This window comes from Tachysurus vachellii, chromosome 20 (genome assembly GCF_030014155.1).
Source record: "Tachysurus vachellii isolate PV-2020 chromosome 20, HZAU_Pvac_v1, whole genome shotgun sequence".
In the NCBI taxonomy this organism is placed as follows: Eukaryota; Metazoa; Chordata; class Actinopteri; order Siluriformes; family Bagridae; genus Tachysurus; species Tachysurus vachellii.
The window spans coordinates 9,081,110-9,102,726 of NC_083479.1; the positions used below are offsets into that span (position 1 = coordinate 9,081,110).

Consider the following 21,617-nt stretch of genomic DNA (forward strand, 5'->3'; position numbering starts at 1 on the left):
AACAGAAACATAAAACAATGGGTTAATATGAAGATGAATATAATACAAAAATTCCATTTCAAATTCTAATATTAGATATATTTAAATGTGTTTATCCCCTATGAGCAAGTCTGAGGTGACTGTGGTGACTGGAAAGGAAAAAAACAACAACCCTTAGATGGTAAAGGAAGAAACTTTGAGAGGAACCAGACTCAAAAGGGGAACCTCATCCTCATTTGGGTGACACTGGAAGTGCGATTATAAATATACGCTAATTCAATATACGGTCCGATAAATGTTGTATTGAAGAGGAGGTTGTTGTCATTAAAAACCACATGGAGTTACATACACAGGCATCTCCTCTTAGTAGGTTAGAATACTTCATGAAGCAGAGTCTAACTAGAGCTGGTACATCTCTGTAGATGTCTCAGGATCCTCACATTGTTGGCCTCATCTCAGTGAAGGTCCAAAATCTTCATGACATGGAATTCAATTGGTACAATTTCTGAAGCATTGGAGAGTAATTAGTGTAGCTGCTGTTCATAATATTAGCAAGCACTAGATGATAATGTGCATTTGACCAGATGTACTAGAGCACAAGATCATGGGATGTACAGTATTATGTGTACGCCTGACTAAAGAGATAAGTTTTTTATCTACATTTTAACTGGGAAAGTGTGTCTGAGCCCAGAACACTATCAGGAAGACTATTCCATTTGAAGTTGAATCTGAATTTTAATTTTAATTTGGAATTGATGCTTCACAAAAATTTAAGAATAATAAAAAAAATGGATTAAAAATCTTGTTAAATCATAATTGTTGCCGTACCCTAGAGTGGTGCTATGTTTTCGTGTAAAAGCATGGGCAGTAGTTTGTGAATAAGACATAAATGTGAATGAGAGAAGTGGTCTCGGATGTATGAAGATAGACAGATTTCGAGACATAGTTGAGTTTCTTGGTATAATGAAGTAATGATGGACAGGAATGGTAATGTATGTGATAACAGGAAGTAACTTGTCTCTTGGATATTCCACAACATAATATCTAACTATAAATATAATCATTGGGAAATAGCTGTGAAATACGTGGAACAACACACTCCAGATGAAATAAATTATTTTTGAAAAGTGTTGTTCATGATTGTTGATGCTTTGTTGAAGTTTTTCTGACAGGAGACATGAATTTACCATTTATAATAGGATTCTTCATAGTCAGTTTACTAGTCACAGGGCTTTGCAATGTTTCTCAGCGAAGGAAAGATTTCAAAACAGAGTTTGCACTTTCCAGTTTATCAGTGTAATGACAAGCTGCATATATTCAGAGAGAGAAAATGAGATGTTTTGAAGAAATGACTATTTATTATTATTATTATTATTATTATTATTATTATTATTATTATTATTATTATTATTATTAAACTTGAGTGAACACAGGAACTCCTATGCCATTCCACAGCATTAAATATAACGAGAAACTGTTAAAAGTGTCGGGGTTTATTAAGTAATTAAACTTCATAAATAACTAACTAAAATTAAGAATTATAATTTTCAGTAAAATGCTGTGGTATAAACAAAATAACACACTCCAGACCATGTGATCATATAAAATAATCCCCTTTGGGATCATATCACACCACATTAGGTTGTGTGTTACATACTGTGAAGTTTTCTGTGGAAGAGCTCCCAGATGTCATGTGTCAGTCTCATTGACATGTGTGAGATGAGATGAGTGCTGTGTATCTCCCATCAACGACGTTCATGTGTGGTAGTGTAATTTTTTGAAGGCATATATACATTTATGAGCAAACCTACTACTCCTTAGTGTGCTCCAAAGCTACTCTGTGGTCAGTTGAGAATTAAGATTCACTGGGTGATAGTTTCATAGTAGGCAACATACTACAGTCTGCAACTACGTTATTAAAGGATCTCTGTTTCCATATAGAATTTGACAACAGGAGCTGCTTCATGGGAGATTTAAAAAAAACCTGAAACTACCAAGGAGCATGCAATACAATATGATCAAAGGCATGTTGACACAGACTGAGGAACTCTTTTGACCCCCTGGCCATTAGACTGTACAACATCTCTGATGTATGGCAGGGTGGAAACATACTGTACAAACCGACGAGTGACTCTATCTTAGTTTTTCATCTGTCTTTATTTGGTACTACTGGACATTTTAAAAAAAGACCTAATTTGCGCAACTTTCACCCCAGTGTTTGCACAGAACTTGCTTGTATCTGCACTACCTACTCAATGCTATGCCTTATAGACAATACTACTAACATAGGTAACATAGGTTTTTAACTTAACAGCAATTTTACATGGGACACCACATGCATGTTCAAATGTATCATGTTTTATGTTCCATATCTACTGCTACATCAACTGCCTCTTTCTGAAGCTGTCTGGAGAAGCTGTGTGGGATGTGAGACATCACATTTTAAAGTATTTCTCAATCCTAAAATGTGCTGATCTCATTTTTTTAACAATCAGTTCCTCATTATGTAATCACCACAGTGAAGAGTATACAGCTTGCACCAACATATAAAAAGCCATAATATTTACAGACTAAAGAGTGATATGACCATGTCAGTTTATCAGTAACCAAGTACGGAATAGCAGTCAAATAATGAGAAGACAGACATTTGGACAATAAACAGATAAAACAGACAAGAATTACCTAAAGTATTTATTGATAAGATTGATGTGATCCTTTACAAAACACTTCAGAACCCAGCATGTTCTCCACCAGGGATGTCATATTTATAAAAATATTCTAAAATAGAAACGTTGCCTCCTTATCCATTACTTATAACTTTGTAGTGAAAGACATCATAAGAAGTGTGAATTTTGAATTAAACATAAAAACACTTTCATTGAGCTATTCAGAACACAGATCAATCATTGTGCTTTCTAGATTCAGCACCAGTGTTTGACATTATGTATATATATATATATATATATATATATATATATATATATATATATATATATATACATATTAATTGATTTAAATTGTTGTGATTAATGAAAGATTATAGATGTGATTAATTTGACCATAATCATAATATAATGTGCATATGCATTTTCTGAATTCATTTATGGTTATCATTTTGTTTGCATGCTTGGAATTTATAGGTTACATATGATTATAATAAAGTACAATTAAAGAACAAACTGTTGCTCTGTATTTATGTCAAAATTATGTATATTTGCATAAACTGTATACACAACATACAAACCCCAAACCCGAGCCCATATAGGAGTCCGAATGGATAATCCTCTGGTTTCTAGTGCAGATTATATAAACAGTTGTCTAAATTTTACTAGTGTGAAAGTGTTTACTTGCTCAGATTGGTATTATCTCAGCACAATTTATTTTTTATTATGCTTTACAGGACACAGCTGACTGTACCCATTATTTATCAATGGTTATTTTAAACTGTACATCCAGGTTCCGAATTAAATCCCTTTAGTCATCTTAACAGTTGCTCAGAATTCTAAGATCTGTATTATACAATCAATAAGTGCTAGAGAGCAATTGTCCCTCTTAGTTAGTGATACAGCTTGAAACCTGATGTAATTGTCTCAAAGAAAACTCTTCTTAATATGCAATCCTCCCTTTCTAATGTACTGACCTCACATAGTATAAAGTTCACCATTTTGAACTGCTGTTGGGGTTAAAACAGCTAATGGGATGTTAAACGTTAAATGTACTGTACAATGTAGCAGACCCCAATGTTGCGGTGTTATGCGGCTCATAAGGGAGAAAATCTTGAAACATATTCATACTGACCATTGCACAAAAGGCCAAGGGTCAGGAGGAACCCTGCCTCTTCTGATTGAGTATGCGTAGAGTTGCAAGTTGCTGAGTTCGCTCCGTGTACATGCTGACGAGGGTATGGTTCTCCTCTGTCAAAAGCCGGAACTCTTCCTCCAGTCTAGCGATCTCCAGTGTGACCCTCTCATCCTCAGCCAGTTCAGCTATCAGCTCCCTTCTGTGGTAAAAACACACGAACATACACAAAGAACAGGCAAGGAAATCCTTTACTGATGTTTACTTTTAACTTTGTTAACTTTTTTTTTACTTTTTTAAGCATTCAATATATACTGCAGTATACTGCAGTAAGCAAAGTCTTAGCAAGCTATCTTGCATGGCCTGCTAGAAGGAATGAACTGCATCTCATTTGAAAAAAACATGACGATTTGCTGTTAACTGGCTACATTTAACAAAGTCTTTAGCCTGTTTACTTTAATAAGGTTATTATTAAGGTTAGACCTGCATTGACTTCAGTACATTAATTGTCCAGAGTTAGCTAATGGTAAATATTTACATAATGTTTTACTTCTGCTTAATTCATTATCAACCTACTCAAAGTCATGCATATGACCAGCAAACTTTTTGTTTGTTTATTAACAATTATTAACTTATTAACTTAATTTCATCAGTTAAAACCTCAATTTAATAGTAGAAGCCTTTATACTTGAGTACATTTTACTGCTTACTGACACATTACCTCAACATTCACTCATTCACTCAAATGTAATTTTTCAATGCTTTTCTCACCTCAGAGTATATATATGTGTGTGTGTGTGTGTGTGTGTGTGTGTAAATTAAAACTTTTTTGCAGTTTAAATTCATTCCTAAATGGATGTGTTTGCACAGTGTTTGTGTACACATAGAATCTTAATATCAAATGAAGGTCAAACAAACACCTAATCTCTGGTCCGCTAATCTTACCATATTTATCTACAACAAATTCACTGACATTAGACATGGACCTGTAACACCTATTTGCAGATTTGTAAAAGCTGAAATGTAATTATCTGTATTGTCTCATGTACTACCACTTCCTGTTTCTACTAAGTGTGATCACATGGCAGGCTGCCAGTGTTGTCAAGTGAAACTGCCAGTGTTTGGACCTTTGAACACTGTTTCTAGGGTGGGTACAATAGCCTAGGACTTCCAGAAAATGAACAACAATTTACAGCTTACAATAAAAATGTTAAAAGGATACTCTTAATGTATATGTGGGTGTAACCATGTAACTATAAGTGTATGAATGGATGTAAGCATAAGACTCATAAATATGTGATACAGTATGTAGGGAATAATAGATGACAGGGTGTGTACTCAGAGGAAAATAATCCACAACTGGGTGGAACAATTATTCCTCTTATACCACAGAGGTCTGCCAATGATAAGCAGACAAATTAGAGGTTGTGGGATATTTTTAGTCTAGACATTATAGATAAAATATATACAATTTCATTCCTGTACGAGACTGTCTTTTTACCTCTTCTCTCTCTCTCTCTCTCTCTCTCTCTCTCTCTCTCTTTAGGAGTTTATAGGACATAAATAAATAAATAGATAAATAAATAAATAAATAAATAAATAGCCACTGAAAGTTGCTTGGTTAGTACTAGATCATTTTGTTCATCTGGCAAGTCCCTTTTAATGATCTGTTACCCTGAAACATTGATAAAAGAACAAGTGCATTATTACAAACAACCTCGCAGTAGTGTCAGAGGCATGCTGCTATAGTAAAAGTAATCAACATCTGACATCAAATTTGAGAATTAAACGACGCTTATAACATACTGTATTTCACTGTAAAACTTTAAAACTTGTGGAAAGCTCAAATATTTGCTTTACAAAATATCCCAAAGATTTCACTGGAGAACAGAAGAAGAAGCTATTTCTGTTATATTGCTTTTTCAAGAATAAAGCAGATGGATTTTTTTTATCAGTCTTACTACACTTTCTTTATCAATGCTATCCAGTTTTTTTTTTTTTTTTTGAAAAAAGGAATTCATAAAATAGTTTTACACTTACATGAAAAAATCATTTGAATGTAAAGAAATCATGCCTGTTTGCTACGGACAAACCAAGCCATTTTCGAAAAACACAAGTGTTGCATGCCACAATACAGTATGTAAGAGGCTGTCATGATTACACAGGCCTATTTTTACCCAGCACAGCATGACATGTAAGGAAATCCCTCTTGTCAGTCAAAATGGAATGTGTCCTAAGGAAGAGCACCACATGAACCATGTTGCATCACAGTCAGAAATCTCTGAAATAAACTTTAAAAGAATCCAAACTTGTTCTGGTCCTTGTTCCCTTATGAAACTTATAACGATTCAGATTTTTCCATGTATGAGCACACAAATGTGTTATGGGAAATATGGAAAATCAGCTTTCTTAGTACACTGGCAGGGTTTTCCCTGCTCTCAGTCTTTACACTTACTTTCTGTCTTCCAACAGAGCGATTTCTGTTTTAACCTGGTGAAACTCTTTCGCCATTCTGCAATGGTCCCTGTAGACTTGGACAGACTCCTTTAGAGACTGACATGGCAACACTGGCTGCAAAAATGAAGAGGACACAAGACCAACATAATTTGACATTTATAAAACGTGACAAAAAATAAGCAATTACACAGATTGTATCAATGCTGATGTCAAAGGAGCTCACAGAAAGTGAGTTAGCTGAAACTGAACTAGGTTCTGTGGTTTCTGTTCCATGTTTGGACTTTTTTATTTGAATAGCTTTCCACAAAACTAGTTCTGAAGTCTGGGGTGTCTATGGAACAAAAATCCCCTCAGAAAGTATCGCTTTCCGTGATATCAACTAGTTCATCTCTTGCAGATCCAACCACATTATGTAGGAAACTGCTGGTAAAAAAATTTTTGGCTTGATCTCAAGCAGGACTTCTGCTTTCACAATGACTCATAGCTAACTCCTCTAAAATATCACTTCAACTTCTTCAACTTCATCAAGTGCTCTGGAAAACTCACAACCTATTTATTTAAGTAATAAACAAATTAAAAAAAATGTATGTGAACTTGTAAACTCCCTTATTAGTTAAACATATGTAATGAAGCGATGATTGCGAGAACTCTAGCAATAAGTGAAAAATATAAGTTCGCTCATTTAGGGGATCAGATATTATTGCAGATCTGACTGTACATGTGTCGCAGTGGAGTTCTTCCAACTGTGTGTGTTTACAGAGAAAATAATTAAATAAGTTTGATGGCATCTTCATGATATACTACAAAAAATACATTCATCCTGTTTCTTTTTTTTTAGAATCCCATTTGATGTTGTCTGGATGTCTACTTCCTCCTTTTCCAGCTTTCAGTGACTTTGTGTTTAGTTGGTTCTCAATGCTGTAGTTAGCACGTATCTGATGCATAACTATACCCATTGTTTTTAACATCTGATTACGTAATTGCTGGCTCTGTGAAAGAATGTATGTATGTATGTATGTATTCATTTAATCATTTTATTTAATTCTTTCCTTAATTTATTCATTCATTCATCTGACCTTTGCTATACCCTTGCCTGCGCAACACATATCAGTGTAATTTTATTTAACTGCCTTTACCCCCAATGCTGAAAGAAAGAAAGAAAGAAAGAAAGAAAGAAAGAAAGAAAGAAAGAAAGAAAGAAAGAAAGAAAGAAAGAAAGAAAAAAGAAAGAAAGAAAGACTGGTGGCCCTACTGTAGGAATGAAGTGTAGGAAAAATGTTATTCTAATTGCTAACCTATCTTATAGAATATTTGAATCCTAATGGGAGTTTCCCAATCCGCAATCACAAGTTTTCGCTAAATGGTTTCCTAAGAATGTAAAAATAAATAAATATATATCCAATCTTACAAGAGAATTTTTACTGACATGTTGGAAAATTATCTACACCACCATCGTCAATACATTAGTTAGGTATTATCTTTTGGAAGAATGCTCATCACTTTAGCACACCTACTAACGTGACATGTATGCTAAGGTGCAACGAAGCTGGAGGCATGTGGGGGTCCAACACCTTAATACCACACGTTGTTAGTTTTAATTTTATTAATTTGTCACCTGTGTGCATATGTAAATTGTTCCTGTATTGTACAGGAATTTCAAGCAGAAGTGTTGTGTAATAGCAGTCACTGCTTAACAACAATTTAATAGCATGTTATGGCCAGTTTTAAATGCAGGTCCTTTGTGAACTACAGGCATTTTCGTAAATACATTTAGACTAAAGTATATTGTAAAATAAAGCAACTAACCCTCCTGATGTTTTAAACAACATGCCCTAATTTACATAGTGGAAATTTAGTAGTACTTACTATAAGTATCCAGTACTAGTTTTTAATATGATTCAATGATAATGACTAATAATATTCTATTATTACTAGTAATTTAAGGTTAGTGTGGCTCCAGGAAGGTGAGAAACCCTGTTGTGTAGGCAGTGCTTCATGAACTTAAAATATACAAACACATACTGCTGCCCTCTTGTGTTCAAACTGTGGTACAATAATTGTATTGCAACGTTTGTTCATCTTTCTTATTCTTATACCATTCCCTTTACTGACTCACTGATTATTTATGATATCAAATGACCAAAAACATTTATAAACCAAATATTTGATTTATAATAATATATCACTGTCTTCAGATAATTACTCAGTCTTACCTGCAAGCGTTGCTCAAGGTCAGGGAAAGATGGGAATCGATCCTCTGCATCGGTCAGCTCTGTATTAATAAAGACAATCAGTTTAGCATCTCTGGTGCATTGAGGAAGTAAGAAAGGATGGAAAGTATCAGTTGCTGGTAAGGGTTGCAGTGGGTCCGGGGAACACTGGGTACTAAAAAGTAATAATACACCCTTGATGAGACAGCAGGCTATCACCATGAACACCGTGAACACACACATTAACACACTCATTCACACCTAGGAGCAATTTATCATGGACAGGTCACATAGATTTTTTTAAGGTGGAAAGAATCTTGAGAACCACAGGTAGTATGTGCAAAATATCAAATGGGCATTAACACAACCTCAGGATCAAATCACAGGCTCTGTTATGGAACTGCAAGGCATTATCGCTACAGTTATTGGTTTAAAATCTAATTTCTTAAATGGTAATGACTCTAATTTTGTCTGGTGGCTAGATACCATTTTAGAAACATACTAAATGCCAGAGGTGCTTCTGTATGTCCTCCTCTGCCCTATCCCACAAACAGAGCATACGCAGAGGCACCCGGTTACATATTTCATCGTTTAAGTAATTAAATCATTACTAATTATAAAATTAAGTGCCTAACCAACAACAGAGGTTCTTCAGTTTGGCTATGTTTATAGAAACCACAGGCCTGTTTTTCTATCACTGCAAAGGGAATATCGGTCAACACCTGTTAGTCTGGTCCACATGAACTAAAGCTTTGGTGGACAGATTGGTTCTAACTATCTCCTGGATACCTGACAATGAGCTGTCTTTAACGAGGGTTATGACAGACGAGTTGTCTACACTGGCTGCTATCATGCAAGCTATGTCCATACGTAGCCAGGGTACACATGTCGGGAATCCTCTGATGCAACCAGCTAAAAATGGGGTGTGGTTACACATTGACCATGAGACTAATTATAAGCAAGATATACACAAGCAGAATTAGCCACTTGTTTGAATCACAAGTTGATATTGCATTTCAACTCAATTAAGACACTGTAGGGATGAGGTAATTCCCAACGTAGAAGATCCAGTCTCTAGCGCTTGTCACTCCATAATAATAGAAATATTTATAGGCTTTTTTAGGTTTTGCAAACATACCAGGCTTCTGTTCCAATAAAGGTTAACATACTCTTAGACTCAGACAGAAGACAAAGCCTTTGTATATCTTCAGATTCTTTAAAAAGGAAAAATTAGGTAAAACAACCAGCAGTAAAATCCAGTCTGACATACAGTATACAGTACTGATCAATAAGATCAAAGAAAACTAACTTAACCTATGCGGCAAAGAACTAGATGTGCTTCATCATCTCCGTGTTTACATGACAGTCTTTAAACACAAGACTAATTGACTAAGATGTTAGGTTCCCGGGCAGCAACGGAGGATGAAGTGTTAGGCACCTTTAAATATAGGCCAGTGTTATAAAAGCAAATGAGTGAATCACACAGCAGTGAGGTATTAAAGAGGAAATTTGATGCTGCAGCTGCCATCCAAACATTCGTCTGAATAGCTGTAAAACACTTTGACAGCAGGGACCAGATAAGCTTTGTGTCTAGGTAGATATTTTATTTGTAAGATGCCAGCGATAGATTGAAATAGAGAGCGCACCTGTTTTACTGTAAAGAATGGCAAAAGTTAAAAAGGATCCGGTACGAGAAGGGCTTTGTATTAGCTGTTGTGGGTTGCTGTTTTGGTGTGAGGCATGCAGTGTATGCCATTATAGCCAAGGGGGAGGTGTTTGAGAGGACAATGCCTTTTTTAAAGCAAACGGTAGTAACAACTTCAAATGTAGAACCCAAGCAAGCAACATACAGTACCTGAGGACTCATCAAGGCTGAAGGAGATTTGAACTTCAGGTTTGTCTGTGTTGATTCGTCTTGCTGAGGTAATCATTTATTCCCTGTGGAAGGGAAACAAGTATGACAGGATAGGGGGCATAAAGCGAGTTTCCTTTAATACACAGCTGTAATGTGAGATCATTCACCTCTCGGGGCAATGACTGGATTTCATCATGTGCCCAAAGCTGCATCGGGGATTAAACAATTAGAGGTAGAGCCCCTCCGAGCCAGAGGGTGAGGTCACACGTCTCCAATTTCTTTGCACTGACCAAAGCATTTTCTATCGTTTAATCCATGTGCACTTATGAATGGAATTATACACTATTAAACGAGATTTTATGATCTGCCATGACTCAAGCCATATAATGAACAGTAACATGTTGTTTCCACAGTTAAACAAAATCAAAGCAGTTGCAAAGGGGAAGTTTTGCAACATAAAATTGAGTAAACTTTGAGTAAAGATAAATACATCTTTAGAATGATGTGGGTCCAGCTAAAAGTATCACGGCTATGATACTTTTACACAGTACACATATAGATAAATTTGAACTTACCTGGCAACAAAAGCTTACTTCTGAGAAAGTCCTTAAACTTCAAGAGATTCAAGAGTGACTCCTTCCACAGAAAGAGCGTGCAGGACGTGTTCGAGCTTTCCACAGTGAGCTAGTCATACAATCATCTGGGCCAGTTAATAAAGGCCAGGGAGAAGAAGAAGACTGTTTTCATAAGAATCATCTCGGCTACTCGTCAGAAACATGGCAGAGAGAGAGAGAGAGAGAGAGAGAGAGAGAGAGAGAGAGAGAGTGTGTGTGTGTGTGTGTGTATGTGTGTGTGTGTGTATCTGCCCACTAGGACTACAGATACACCCCCTACACCAGTGCCAGTTAAAAGGCTTGGACGCATGACTTTAGGCAAGAAAAATGTCCTTTGTTCCAATCAGTGCTGAGTAACACACACTGTCCTGATGCCACTGTTTTGAAATTTAGCTGTTTTACAAGATTAAGATAATTAACGTCTAATCCTACCTCTTTCTTCCTTCCTTTCTTTCTTTCACTGTACATTTTTTATAATAAAGACTTACTATTAAATTTAGATTTTAGAGTGATGCCATGAATCCCATGAAAAAAATAAATAAATTGGATTTCATGGTTCCATGATTCATGATGATTATATGATGTTTTATATTGTATAAGTATATAAATAAATATTACATTTTAAACTGAATAAAAATTTGTGCCACAAAGGTCATTCCACATAACAATAAGTTTATTAGGTGAATATTTTTAGCTCTGTGAAAAAATAAGAAAAATGGGTAACATCTTATATAGACTGTTTTATATACAATTTTATTTTATTGCAACACTATGATAGTTTAGGCTTTCCATATATTATTTTTTTTATATTATATTATGTTTAATCTACTGTTAGTACTACTAGTACCACTAATAATAATAAAAACAACAACAACAATAATAATAATAATAATAATTAAAGCTGCAAGCAGCATTTCCTGGGGTTCAAGCGTTTAAGGCCTTTAGGGAGTTTAAGGCCTTAAAGGATTTTCACATATACAAAGTGACCCACAAGTCACATACACAAAGTGACCCGCAAGTTACAGAGGGTGGCACCCGCTCCTAACCTAGTGTCTCTAATACAGAAAAGCTTACCAATGTGTTGCACAATATATGTCATGTGAAGTACTCACCTGTCCAGTTTTCCCCAAAATAAACAAAGTCATATCCATAAAGCGAAGAAACACAAGCATCCAGAGGCAGAACGAGTGACCCGCAAATCACATACACAAAGTGACCGGCAAGTCACGTACACAAAGTGACCGGCAAGTCACATACACAAAGTGACCCGCAAGTCACAAACACAAAGTGACCCACAAGTCACAAACACAAAGTGACCCACAAGTCACGTACACAAAGTGACCCGCAAGTCACGTACACAAAGTGACCCGCAAGTCACGTACACAAAGTGACCCTCAAGTCACATACACAAAGTGACCCTCAAGTCACATACACAAAGTGACCCTCAAGTCACATACACAAAGTGACCCTCAAGTCACATACACAAAGTGACCCGCAAGTCACATACACAAAATAACTAAGAAATTGGGATACATGAACAGTCTGACATACTAAAACCGAATGAACAACAATAGAGCCCTCTAACAAATTAGCACACATCTTTCTCCTTGTGTTTCTGTCTCTGTTTCTGATTCTAATCCTGATTCTGATTCTGGTTGATTGGTGGATTGACGGGTGATGTCACACAGGATAATGAAGATTGACAGGAGATGTCCAATGGTAGGGATCTGAAAAGATAGATAGTGGAGCAAAGAGAGAGAGAGAGAGAGAGAGAGAGAGAGAGAGAGAACAAGAACAAACAATCACAGTTTTTGAACTGTGACCTCAGTTTGACCACTTTCACATGTGTCCCAAGTTTGGTGTTGATAGCTCATTTAGTTCTTGAGTTATTCACATTTTAGTAAAACTGGCTCTCACAGTCCGAAAGTTTTGGGGCCCCTTAAGGACCCTGAATCAAAATGTCGACTTTTTTTTCGATAATTATTGAAATTGAGACTCCAAAGAATATTAGTGCACTGGATTGGTCTTGATCAGGCGAAAAACCTAGGATTAGTTCGCAAAAGTAGGTTTCGGAAAAATGCGCTGTAGCGAAAAAATTTTTAATGGCGGAAATGAAATCGGAGATATACGTTTTTTAAGTCATGAGCCAAGGATTCCAATGATATAAAGTACTTGAGATTTGGACATACGGTTTAGGAGTTATGGGCACAAACGCATTGAGGGGCGCTTGGGCCTGAGTAACTGTGACCAGTACTACCATCTGACCAAGTTTGTGCTCTCTAGGCCTTACGGTTTGGGCTGCACGATCATTTATAGGGCGTAATAATAATAATAATAATAATAATAATAATAATAATAATAATCCTAACGAAAACAATAGGTTTCCAGCGCTTCGCGCTTGAACCCTAATAATAATAATAATAATAATAATAATAATAATAATAATAATAATAATAATAATAATACATTTCTTGTATATTTTTGTCGTCAGAATCAGAAGTTAGTCAGAAACTATGTGAGCAACTATAGTATAAACTACAGTGTAATTGTATTGTTGACCTGGTATTATATCTAAATTAAAGAGTTTCACGTAACATATGTTATGGTTTGGTTGTATTTTAGGCTTTGTAGCTGTTGTTATAGTTACCCAATAGGAACCACTAACAAACCGGAATTCGACGGAATCGTTGATCTGCTATCTGACCTGTAAGGATGATGATCTATGATTCTGCACTCAACTCTCGCCCAGTCTTTTCTTAACTGCGTGCCTTGCCTTGTGGAGTGGCTTCGAGCAGCATCCAGTCCGGATTATTCTCATATCGGGGCTGTTCAAACGCAGAAAAATGGCGCTTCACGTCCCCAAAGCACCTGGCTTTGCCCAAATGTTAAAGGATGGTGCGAAGGTAAGAATCATTAGGATCCTACTTATTTTTATGGTCTGTTCTTAACGGTTAGCTAAGTAGCTAGTTAGCCAGCTAGCTAACGTGTTAGCCTGAATCGTGTGGGTGGAGAGTTCTAGAACAGGCTCCACCGTCTTAGCTACTCATTCAGTTATTTAGCAAATTAGACCAGCTATACACGCACAAGATATTAGTAATTAGTATTGAGGCAATGCTTCCTTTTATTTGAGATAACATCTAGACTTATTTTGATGATATGCTTTTTGTTGCATTAGCTGCATTGCTAGTTCAGCATGTGCATCTGCCGGCAAACTAGTTAGCATGCTAGCTGCTTCACCCTGTCAGTAATTCTGATTTAACCAAATTAGGAAACATTGTGGGGAAGATTCACTGTAGCCTGTGGGATGTTTGGGCGATAAAACAAAAACGTTATATCATATCACGACTCTCAAACGTAACACGGTTTGCTAATTAATACATTTCCCAGCAATACAGTAATGCTGCTTTTTAAGAAGTCTACAACATTAACAAATCCTTTGTCTTTTTGAACTTTTATGTTCAAAACGAGGTTTTTATGTAATAAAAATATAAAAAATGATAAAATGCAAATTTGTAATTTGATCAGCTATTTACTGTATTTGTAATCATTTTTTACAAAGAAATATAAAAAACTACTTTACATTATCTGTGTATTTTGACACCATTTAAAGATATCATTATTATATAATGTCATCCAGACATACTTTTATTGGCTTTTGATTATTATTATTATTATTTATTATTATTATTTATTATTATTATTTTTTTTTTCAAATATAATGTGATATTCTATATAAACCTTTGTAAATTTGTACTGAGTTTGTACTATTTTCTGCTAATCAGCATTATTCAGGTCTAGAGGAGGCAGTTTTTAGAAACATCCAGGCCTGCAAGGAACTGGCACAGACTACAAGAACTGCATATGGACCCAATGGTGGCTGACTGTTTCCTTGCTTCAGGATTTTGCTTATTTAATCTAGTTTGTAATGTAAATTTTCCTTAATGCATTTTATTATGTTTGCCAGGCATGAACAAGATGGTCATCAACCATTTAGAGAAACTCCTGGTAACCAACGATGCTGCCACCATTCTAAGAGAACTCGAGGTGAGTTTGGATGATGTGATTTTGTAAAAAACAGGCTGCCTTGCTAAATGATGCCTTTTTGATCTGTCAGTCCTCCCATATTTATCCCGTGATTTGAAAATGATTCAAAGTCTCCCATCAATTCCTTGTATCAGATGTGCACAGAGGACTCCATGAGCTAGGAGGCTTGTAGAGTGATGGTATGCAGGTGTTTCCCACCGCAAACACAAAATGACAAAATTTTATTAACTAAATAGTGCATACAGATAAAATATTTGCCTGACAGTCAATCAATATGTCTTGCAATAAATGAAGTAAGGTGATTTGTAACATGCACAAAAAAACACACACATTTGATGGTCTGATTATTTAGTGTATAACAAAATTGCATTGATCTGCATGGGGAGGTCTGTTATACAGTTGATACAGCTTGTGGGAAAAAAACTTCATTTAGTTAGTTCACTAAAGTTACTTTAAAGTGCTATGTCCGTAAGTAAAAACTTCTTATTTGCTGAATACATTTATTCTGATGTTTGTCCTTGTATTTTTCCTCCAACCTTTCTCTGATTTCATTGAGAAAGGAGCTACAAATTGAGGGACGCAAAGAAACAAGGAGACTCAGTGAAAGAAATGAGAAACACCCACTGCATCTTTTGTACTATGTCCACAGAAATTTAATAATGTACAGCATAATGCACTAAATACTGTGTCTATCTCTTCTAGGTCCAGCACCCAGCTGCTAAGATGATTGTTATGGCGTCCCATATGCAGGAGCAGGAAGTAGGGGATGGGACCAACTTTGTCCTGGTGTTTGCTGGCGCTCTGCTAGAGCTGGCAGAGGAGCTGCTCCGAATGGGGCTCTCTGTGTCAGAGGTGAGGACGAACGTTGTAATTGCATTAAAAAGACAAGAATTTACAGGAAACGAAGGTACTCTGGAAACCTGAAATGGCTGTAGTGTTATTACACCAGTACAGGTAATGATGTCACTAAAAAGGTTGTGACCTGCTACTTGACATATACAACTAGAATATAAATAATTGTGTAGCCTGATTTTAAAGAACAGCTGTCATGTTTTCAGACATGCTGTTCAAATTATGTCCTTAATTTCTCATAATCTTTAAATCCCTAAATTGTATGTTCCATTTAAATCCGTTTAAACTAGTCAGTTTGTCTAATTTTAACTGTTCTTACTAAACAGCCAGACTGCATATTTCATTAAAAAAGTTTCTTGTTGGTTGAACACTTTGTCAATACAATTTTGTTTTCTGGTTACTGGATGAGTAAAGTAAAAGAAATAAGTTATTTCAGCAGCATTTTGATCTTGTTTGTACGCCTGGATGCGTACAGGACCATAATCTGCTATTATGAACCTGTAATGTTGTTCTACTATACACAGTGAATTCTTCATACTGTGTCAGCCTACTTCTGTGTTGGTGTCTAATGCACATGCTACAACAGTAATGGTCCTATAGTCTTCTGTGGAATTGTTTCATACACACTTCTTATGAGGAGAAGAAATTGTTTGTAGTCCATTTCAAAGAGTCTGTCCAAGTATTCCTGTCCTACTTCCTCACTTTACAGGTCATTGAGGGCTATGAGATGGCCTGTAAGAAGGCTTTAGAAATTCTTCTGGACTGTGTTTGCACCTCTGCTAAGAACCTGCACGACGTGACTGAGGCCAAAGCCATGATCCGCACAGCAGTGATGAGCAAACAGTACGGAAATGAGGACTTCCTTGCTGACCTTATCGCACAAGCCTGTGGTGAGAGCATTCAGACGTTTAACATGTATTTAATCCCGGTATTTTCTTGCTTTTATAATATTTACCTTACCCTTATTAAATGTGCTGCATTTTCCTTTACACAGTATCGATTCTCCCTGAGTCCGGCAATTTCAATGTTGATAATGTGAGAGTGTGCAAGATTTTGGTGAGTTGTAATATGGAATCCTACTGTAAATATGAATATTATGCAATACAACACATCTGATATTTTGCTTATGCTTTTAGTCACTGGCTTCTTTTCTATTCAAATGTTGTCTGTTCATGTAGGGTTGTGGGCTGCTTTCCTCATCCATGCTGTATGGTATGGTCTTTAAGAAGGAAACTGAAGGAGATGTCACATCAATTAAAGATGCAAAGATAGTTGTGTTTTCTTGTCCATTTGACTGCATGGTTACTGAGACCAAGGTGAGTGTAATGGCTAAAATGACATGAAATCTATTTATCTTTTTAAAATGTATAGTTTTCATTTTGTTGCAGGCATTTTGGTAATGGCTTAAAAATTTGTTTCTAATATGTAATAAATTAAACTAATTCCAATGTGTAATTAGATTTTTATTTAGTTTTTTATATATAGCATTGATTTAAAAGTAGGGGGAGGAACAATCTAGGCTTTTCACATTTTGATTCATGATACTGGCTTTTTGATTCGATTCTCAGGATATGCTAAAGTACTGAATGAAGAAAAATTTACTGAAAAAAATTCAGACAAAACAAATTGCTATAACAGAAGTTAATTATTAATATATAAACAAAATGTTCTTTAGGTTAATCATATCTTTTTAAAACAGCAATTTTATTTTTGCTTTAAGTCCGGTTGTAAATTTGCGTTAAGACCGACCAATTTTTTTTTACTCTTCAAACAACTAATACAATAGCAATAAAATAATATTAATTATATTTTAGTAAGTATTGTAAATATATAAATTGCCCAGGCCTACATACAAATGAAGGATACGTTCTTTCTTTTAAATAAAAACCTGTGACGTCATCTATGTTTACACTATTGGTTAAGGGATGTTACACTATGGCCTGTGTGTTTGCTTCGTCTCATACTCTCATTCACTGTCAGTGTCAACGGTTCGCGCTTGGTAATGATGGCTGAGGCTGCAGTAAACAAAATGTTTGTGGTCTATATAGCCTGCATCAAAATGAGGTTTGCAATGATGCGCCCGAAGGCACGGGTTGAAGACCCAGTCAGTGACGTCACAATATGCTAATTTGTTTAAATTCATACCTATGTAATCACCATCACCAAAATTGTACTTGTACTTTTTTTTTTTACTGTTACTGCAAACCAAAATATTTTTATATTTTTATATATGATGAGAAATTTATTTTGTAAATGCATATAATAAATGAAGGAAATATAAGCGTAGTTATTAAAGAACCTGCCTGCAGATATTGGTAAATAGACTACATTACATTGGTGTGTGCATTCCTCAGGGCACAGTGCTGATAAAGAATGCTGAGGAGCTGATGGACTTCAGCAAAGGTGAGGAGAACCTAATGGAGGCCCAGGTGAAGGCGATCGCTGCTACTGGTGCTAATGTGATAGTAACTGGGGGCAAAGTGGCAGACATGGCATTACACTACGCCAACAAATATCAGCTCATGGTAGTTCGGTGAGTGCCTTCAATAGACTGATTCACCCATCTACTACTTCTCTCATATACACCCACACACAGTGCTTAATTTGATGTGATTTTTTTTTAAATTTTTTTTTTTTTTGTACTTTAAGGCTCAACTCCAAATGGGACCTGAGAAGGTTATGCAAAACTGTTGGTGCTGTGGCATTGCCTAGAATGGTAAGGTTTATTTTTAGTTAACAATAGAACTTTGGTTTTTGCTTTGGATTTTTGTTGGTGGCATTTACCTTTTGTGTGTTGTCAGACTGTTCCTACCCCAGAGGAAATGGGACACTGTAACAGCGTTTACCTGTCTGAAGTTGGAGACACCCAGGTTGTTGTGTTCAAACATGGTGAGTTAAACTACTTCACCACCGGATATCTCCACAAGTGTGTTTTATCTGTTTGTGAATTTATGGTCATGACACACATTGAGGAAAGTTCTAGTAAGGGAGCAGGAATACTTCAATCCTCACACCCTTTCCACAGTGGTGGCATTCAAATCCGCAGTCTCCAAACAATAAAGCGAACACATTTTCTGTACCGTTCAGAAATGAATGCATGACTTGCTGTATTTGATTCTAACAGAGAAAGAAGATGGAGCTATTTCTACCTTGGTGATTCGAGGCTCCACAGACAACCTGATGGATGACATCGAACGAGCTATTGATGATGGAGTAAACACATTTAAGGTCCTTGTCAGGGTAAGTCTGTTCAGATAACTAAAGAAATATATTTTGTCATGTTTTATGGCTAATATTAAAGTTGTTGTTCAGAACAGACTCAGACACCTTGCTATTCTGTTTATTCATTTGTTTATTTATTTCTAGGACAAGCGGATGTGCCCTGGTGCTGGTGCTACTGAAATTGAACTAGCTAAACAGATCATGTCTTATGGAGAGGTAGGTCACTGCCTAGAAACATTTAAAAACTGAATACTACTTATTTATTCTCTCCTTATACACGGGTGTTAAAACTGTAAAATTCAACAACTTTTGTTCTCGGACATGAAAAATTCACTTTAATTACACCAAATATTTTTGTTTTGTTTGTTATACAATTCTAGAATAGATTGAAGATGAGTTGTCAAAGGCATTAGTAGTGCCTTTTTTTTAAGATATTTTTTGAAAAATATCTTAATATATTTTAAAAATCTTTATTTTTTTTAAACCTATTCCAATCAACAAATGCTTGGAATACACTTTTAGGATCGAAAGAACAACAAACAATAACACATGGTTCATCTTGATCTATCACCTGTTCCAGCATGCAATGTCTATGGGTTCCTCTTTTTTTTGTATAAATAGTGTTAAAACCATTAAAACAAATTAAGTTGGTATGTCATTACAGTCTTGCCCAGGTCTGGAGCAGTACTCTATTAAGAAATTTGCTGAGGCTTTTGAGGCTGTGCCACGTGCTTTGGCAGAAAACTCAGGCGTGAAAGGTAACGAGTTGATCTCCAAACTGTATGCTGTTCACCATGAGGGCAACAAAAACATGGGCTTTGATATTGAGGTGAGAGTGCAATCAGGAATGTGAACAAAAGGCTATTATGTTTGCTTTCTTGTGTTGCTGTTGTTTTTTTTTTTTTTTTTTTTCTTGTTTTAACTGTTTCCTTCTTTTGGTTGGTAGGGTGAAGGGCCTGCGGTGAAGGACATGCTTGAGGCTGGAATTCTGGACCCTTACCTGGTCAAATACTGGGGTATCAAATTGGCCACAAATGCTGCCGTTACTGTCCTCCGGGTTGACCAGGTCAGCTGCTACCTCACGTCGTCACAAACACTACTTATCCTCACAGAAATATTGTCCAGTTTTTATATTACTTCATATTCACAGTATCACACAAAACTGGAAAGGTTTTTGTGTTTTATTTTGTTCCTTAATTCTTTGGCTGACTACCAAATTATCACCCTTGATAGGTTCATAGCAGAATTGTCATTTGCTTAATTCATTACACTCAGTTTCATTGAATTTATTAAATTGACGATTAAAAGTTCTGCTAGCATTTAGCTCTGGGATCTGTTGATGGACATCCTTGGAAATAGAAAAAATGAATAAATAGGCAATATTATTCTGGAATCCCTTCAATTGTGTCTAAGCCTAGAATATACTGTATCAGATCATAATGGCGAAACCGGCTGGGGGCCCCAAAGCTCCCAAACAGCAAGGCCATTGGGACAAAGACGAATGGAATGAAGAGCCTGAAAAATTTGACACCCATCATTGATCAGAAACCCCAGAATTGGGACAGGTGCCTTATTTCTTTGTGTGTGCCTAACCACTTGTGTGGGAGTGCTGGATGGGACTGCATGAACACACTTACTGTTTTGTCTGCACCCTTTTCACAATTTGAACTGGCACAAGATGGTCTTTATGAAAAATACTGCACTGGATTATAGTTATCTTAGCTTTATATAAAAAGGAAGGATTATATTAAGTCGTTTTTAAGTTGTTTAACTTGGATAAATAAATGATTTTGTTACTAATTTACACTCATCCAACATGTTAACTTGTGAAACTTTTCGGGACATTTGTACAGCACTGTACTAACCGGTTGTCAATATGTTCCAAAGAGTTGCAAAACTGAACGTTATGTTCTGGTACAGGAAGATTGCATGTCGCATGAAATGAAGCACACTTTCCTCCCCTTTTAGAAGTGGTTAACAGACTTGAACTAACTGCTATAGGACTTTACCTTGTCCTTTTTTCCGTGTGATAAAATTGTCTCCTTGTCTGTTCAGATTATCATGGCCAAACCAGCAGGAGGGCCCAAAGCTCCTCAGGAGAAGAAGGACTGGGATGAAGATGATTGAGCCAGCATGTCCTGCTTCACCACTTAAACGTTTCAACTGTTTATTTAATATCAACACTTGTTTTGTATTATTTTCTTCCTTTTAGAACGAGCTTTTGATTTATTCATGTGAACACAAAAGGATGGCTCTGTAGTTTTTGTGGTCCCAATAAATGGCACTTGAGCTGTCATTTTGAGTGTTTGTTTCCTTTATTGTAAAGAGAGACAAAATTCGCTTATCCAAAGTCTATTTGCAAAGTAAACAGGGTTCCCACGCGTCCTGGAAAACCTGGAAATCCTGGAAAATTAATGACTAATGTTCCAGTCCTGGAAAACACATGGAAAATGAGAGAAAACATAAATTGTCCTGGAAAAAATCTTCTTGTCCTGTAAAATTATTATTTTTAAATGTTCTTGATCATTTAAAGAACAGTTTACAACTGGTCAAAACAATTAACGTTAGTAAAAGAAAGCGCTCTGT

At 36.0% G+C, this 21,617-nt stretch overlaps 2 protein-coding genes across 4 annotated transcripts; one reads left to right on the forward strand and one right to left on the reverse strand.

Annotated features, from left to right (window-relative positions):
* Window positions 1–3,003: 3,003 nt before the first annotated feature.
* On the reverse strand, window positions 3,004–11,080 carry map3k7cl (map3k7 C-terminal like). 2 transcript variants are annotated; one of them, XM_060895993.1, is made up of 6 exons: window positions 10,875–11,080; window positions 10,467–10,584; window positions 10,300–10,382; window positions 8,448–8,506; window positions 6,233–6,348; window positions 3,004–3,979 (listed from the first exon to the last, which is right to left on the reverse strand). In XM_060895993.1, the coding sequence occupies exons 3-6, from the start codon at window positions 10,373–10,375 to the stop codon at window positions 3,799–3,801; spliced, it is 432 nt and encodes a 143-aa protein (XP_060751976.1). In that variant the 5' UTR covers window positions 10,376–10,382; window positions 10,467–10,584; window positions 10,875–11,080; the 3' UTR covers window positions 3,004–3,798. The 2 variants fall into 2 exon arrangements, with proteins under 2 accessions (XP_060751976.1, XP_060751975.1); XM_060895992.1 differs by lacking the exon at window positions 10,467–10,584.
* A 2,576-nt stretch (window positions 11,081–13,656) lies between these two features.
* cct8 (chaperonin containing TCP1, subunit 8 (theta)) lies at window positions 13,657–21,327 on the forward strand. Of its 2 annotated transcripts, XM_060895209.1 has the most exons (16): window positions 13,657–13,816; window positions 14,696–14,786; window positions 14,878–14,957; window positions 15,660–15,809; window positions 16,519–16,699; window positions 16,804–16,865; window positions 16,988–17,125; window positions 18,164–18,342; window positions 18,459–18,525; window positions 18,611–18,698; window positions 18,934–19,049; window positions 19,176–19,247; window positions 19,696–19,860; window positions 19,978–20,097; window positions 20,465–20,596; window positions 21,087–21,327. In XM_060895209.1, exons 1-15 carry the CDS (start codon window positions 13,757–13,759, stop codon window positions 20,570–20,572), a joined length of 1,677 nt encoding a protein of 558 aa, XP_060751192.1. In that variant the 5' UTR covers window positions 13,657–13,756; the 3' UTR covers window positions 20,573–20,596; window positions 21,087–21,327. The 2 variants fall into 2 exon arrangements, with proteins under 2 accessions (XP_060751192.1, XP_060751193.1); XM_060895210.1 differs by lacking the exon at window positions 20,465–20,596.
* Window positions 21,328–21,617: the final 290 nt, after the last annotated feature.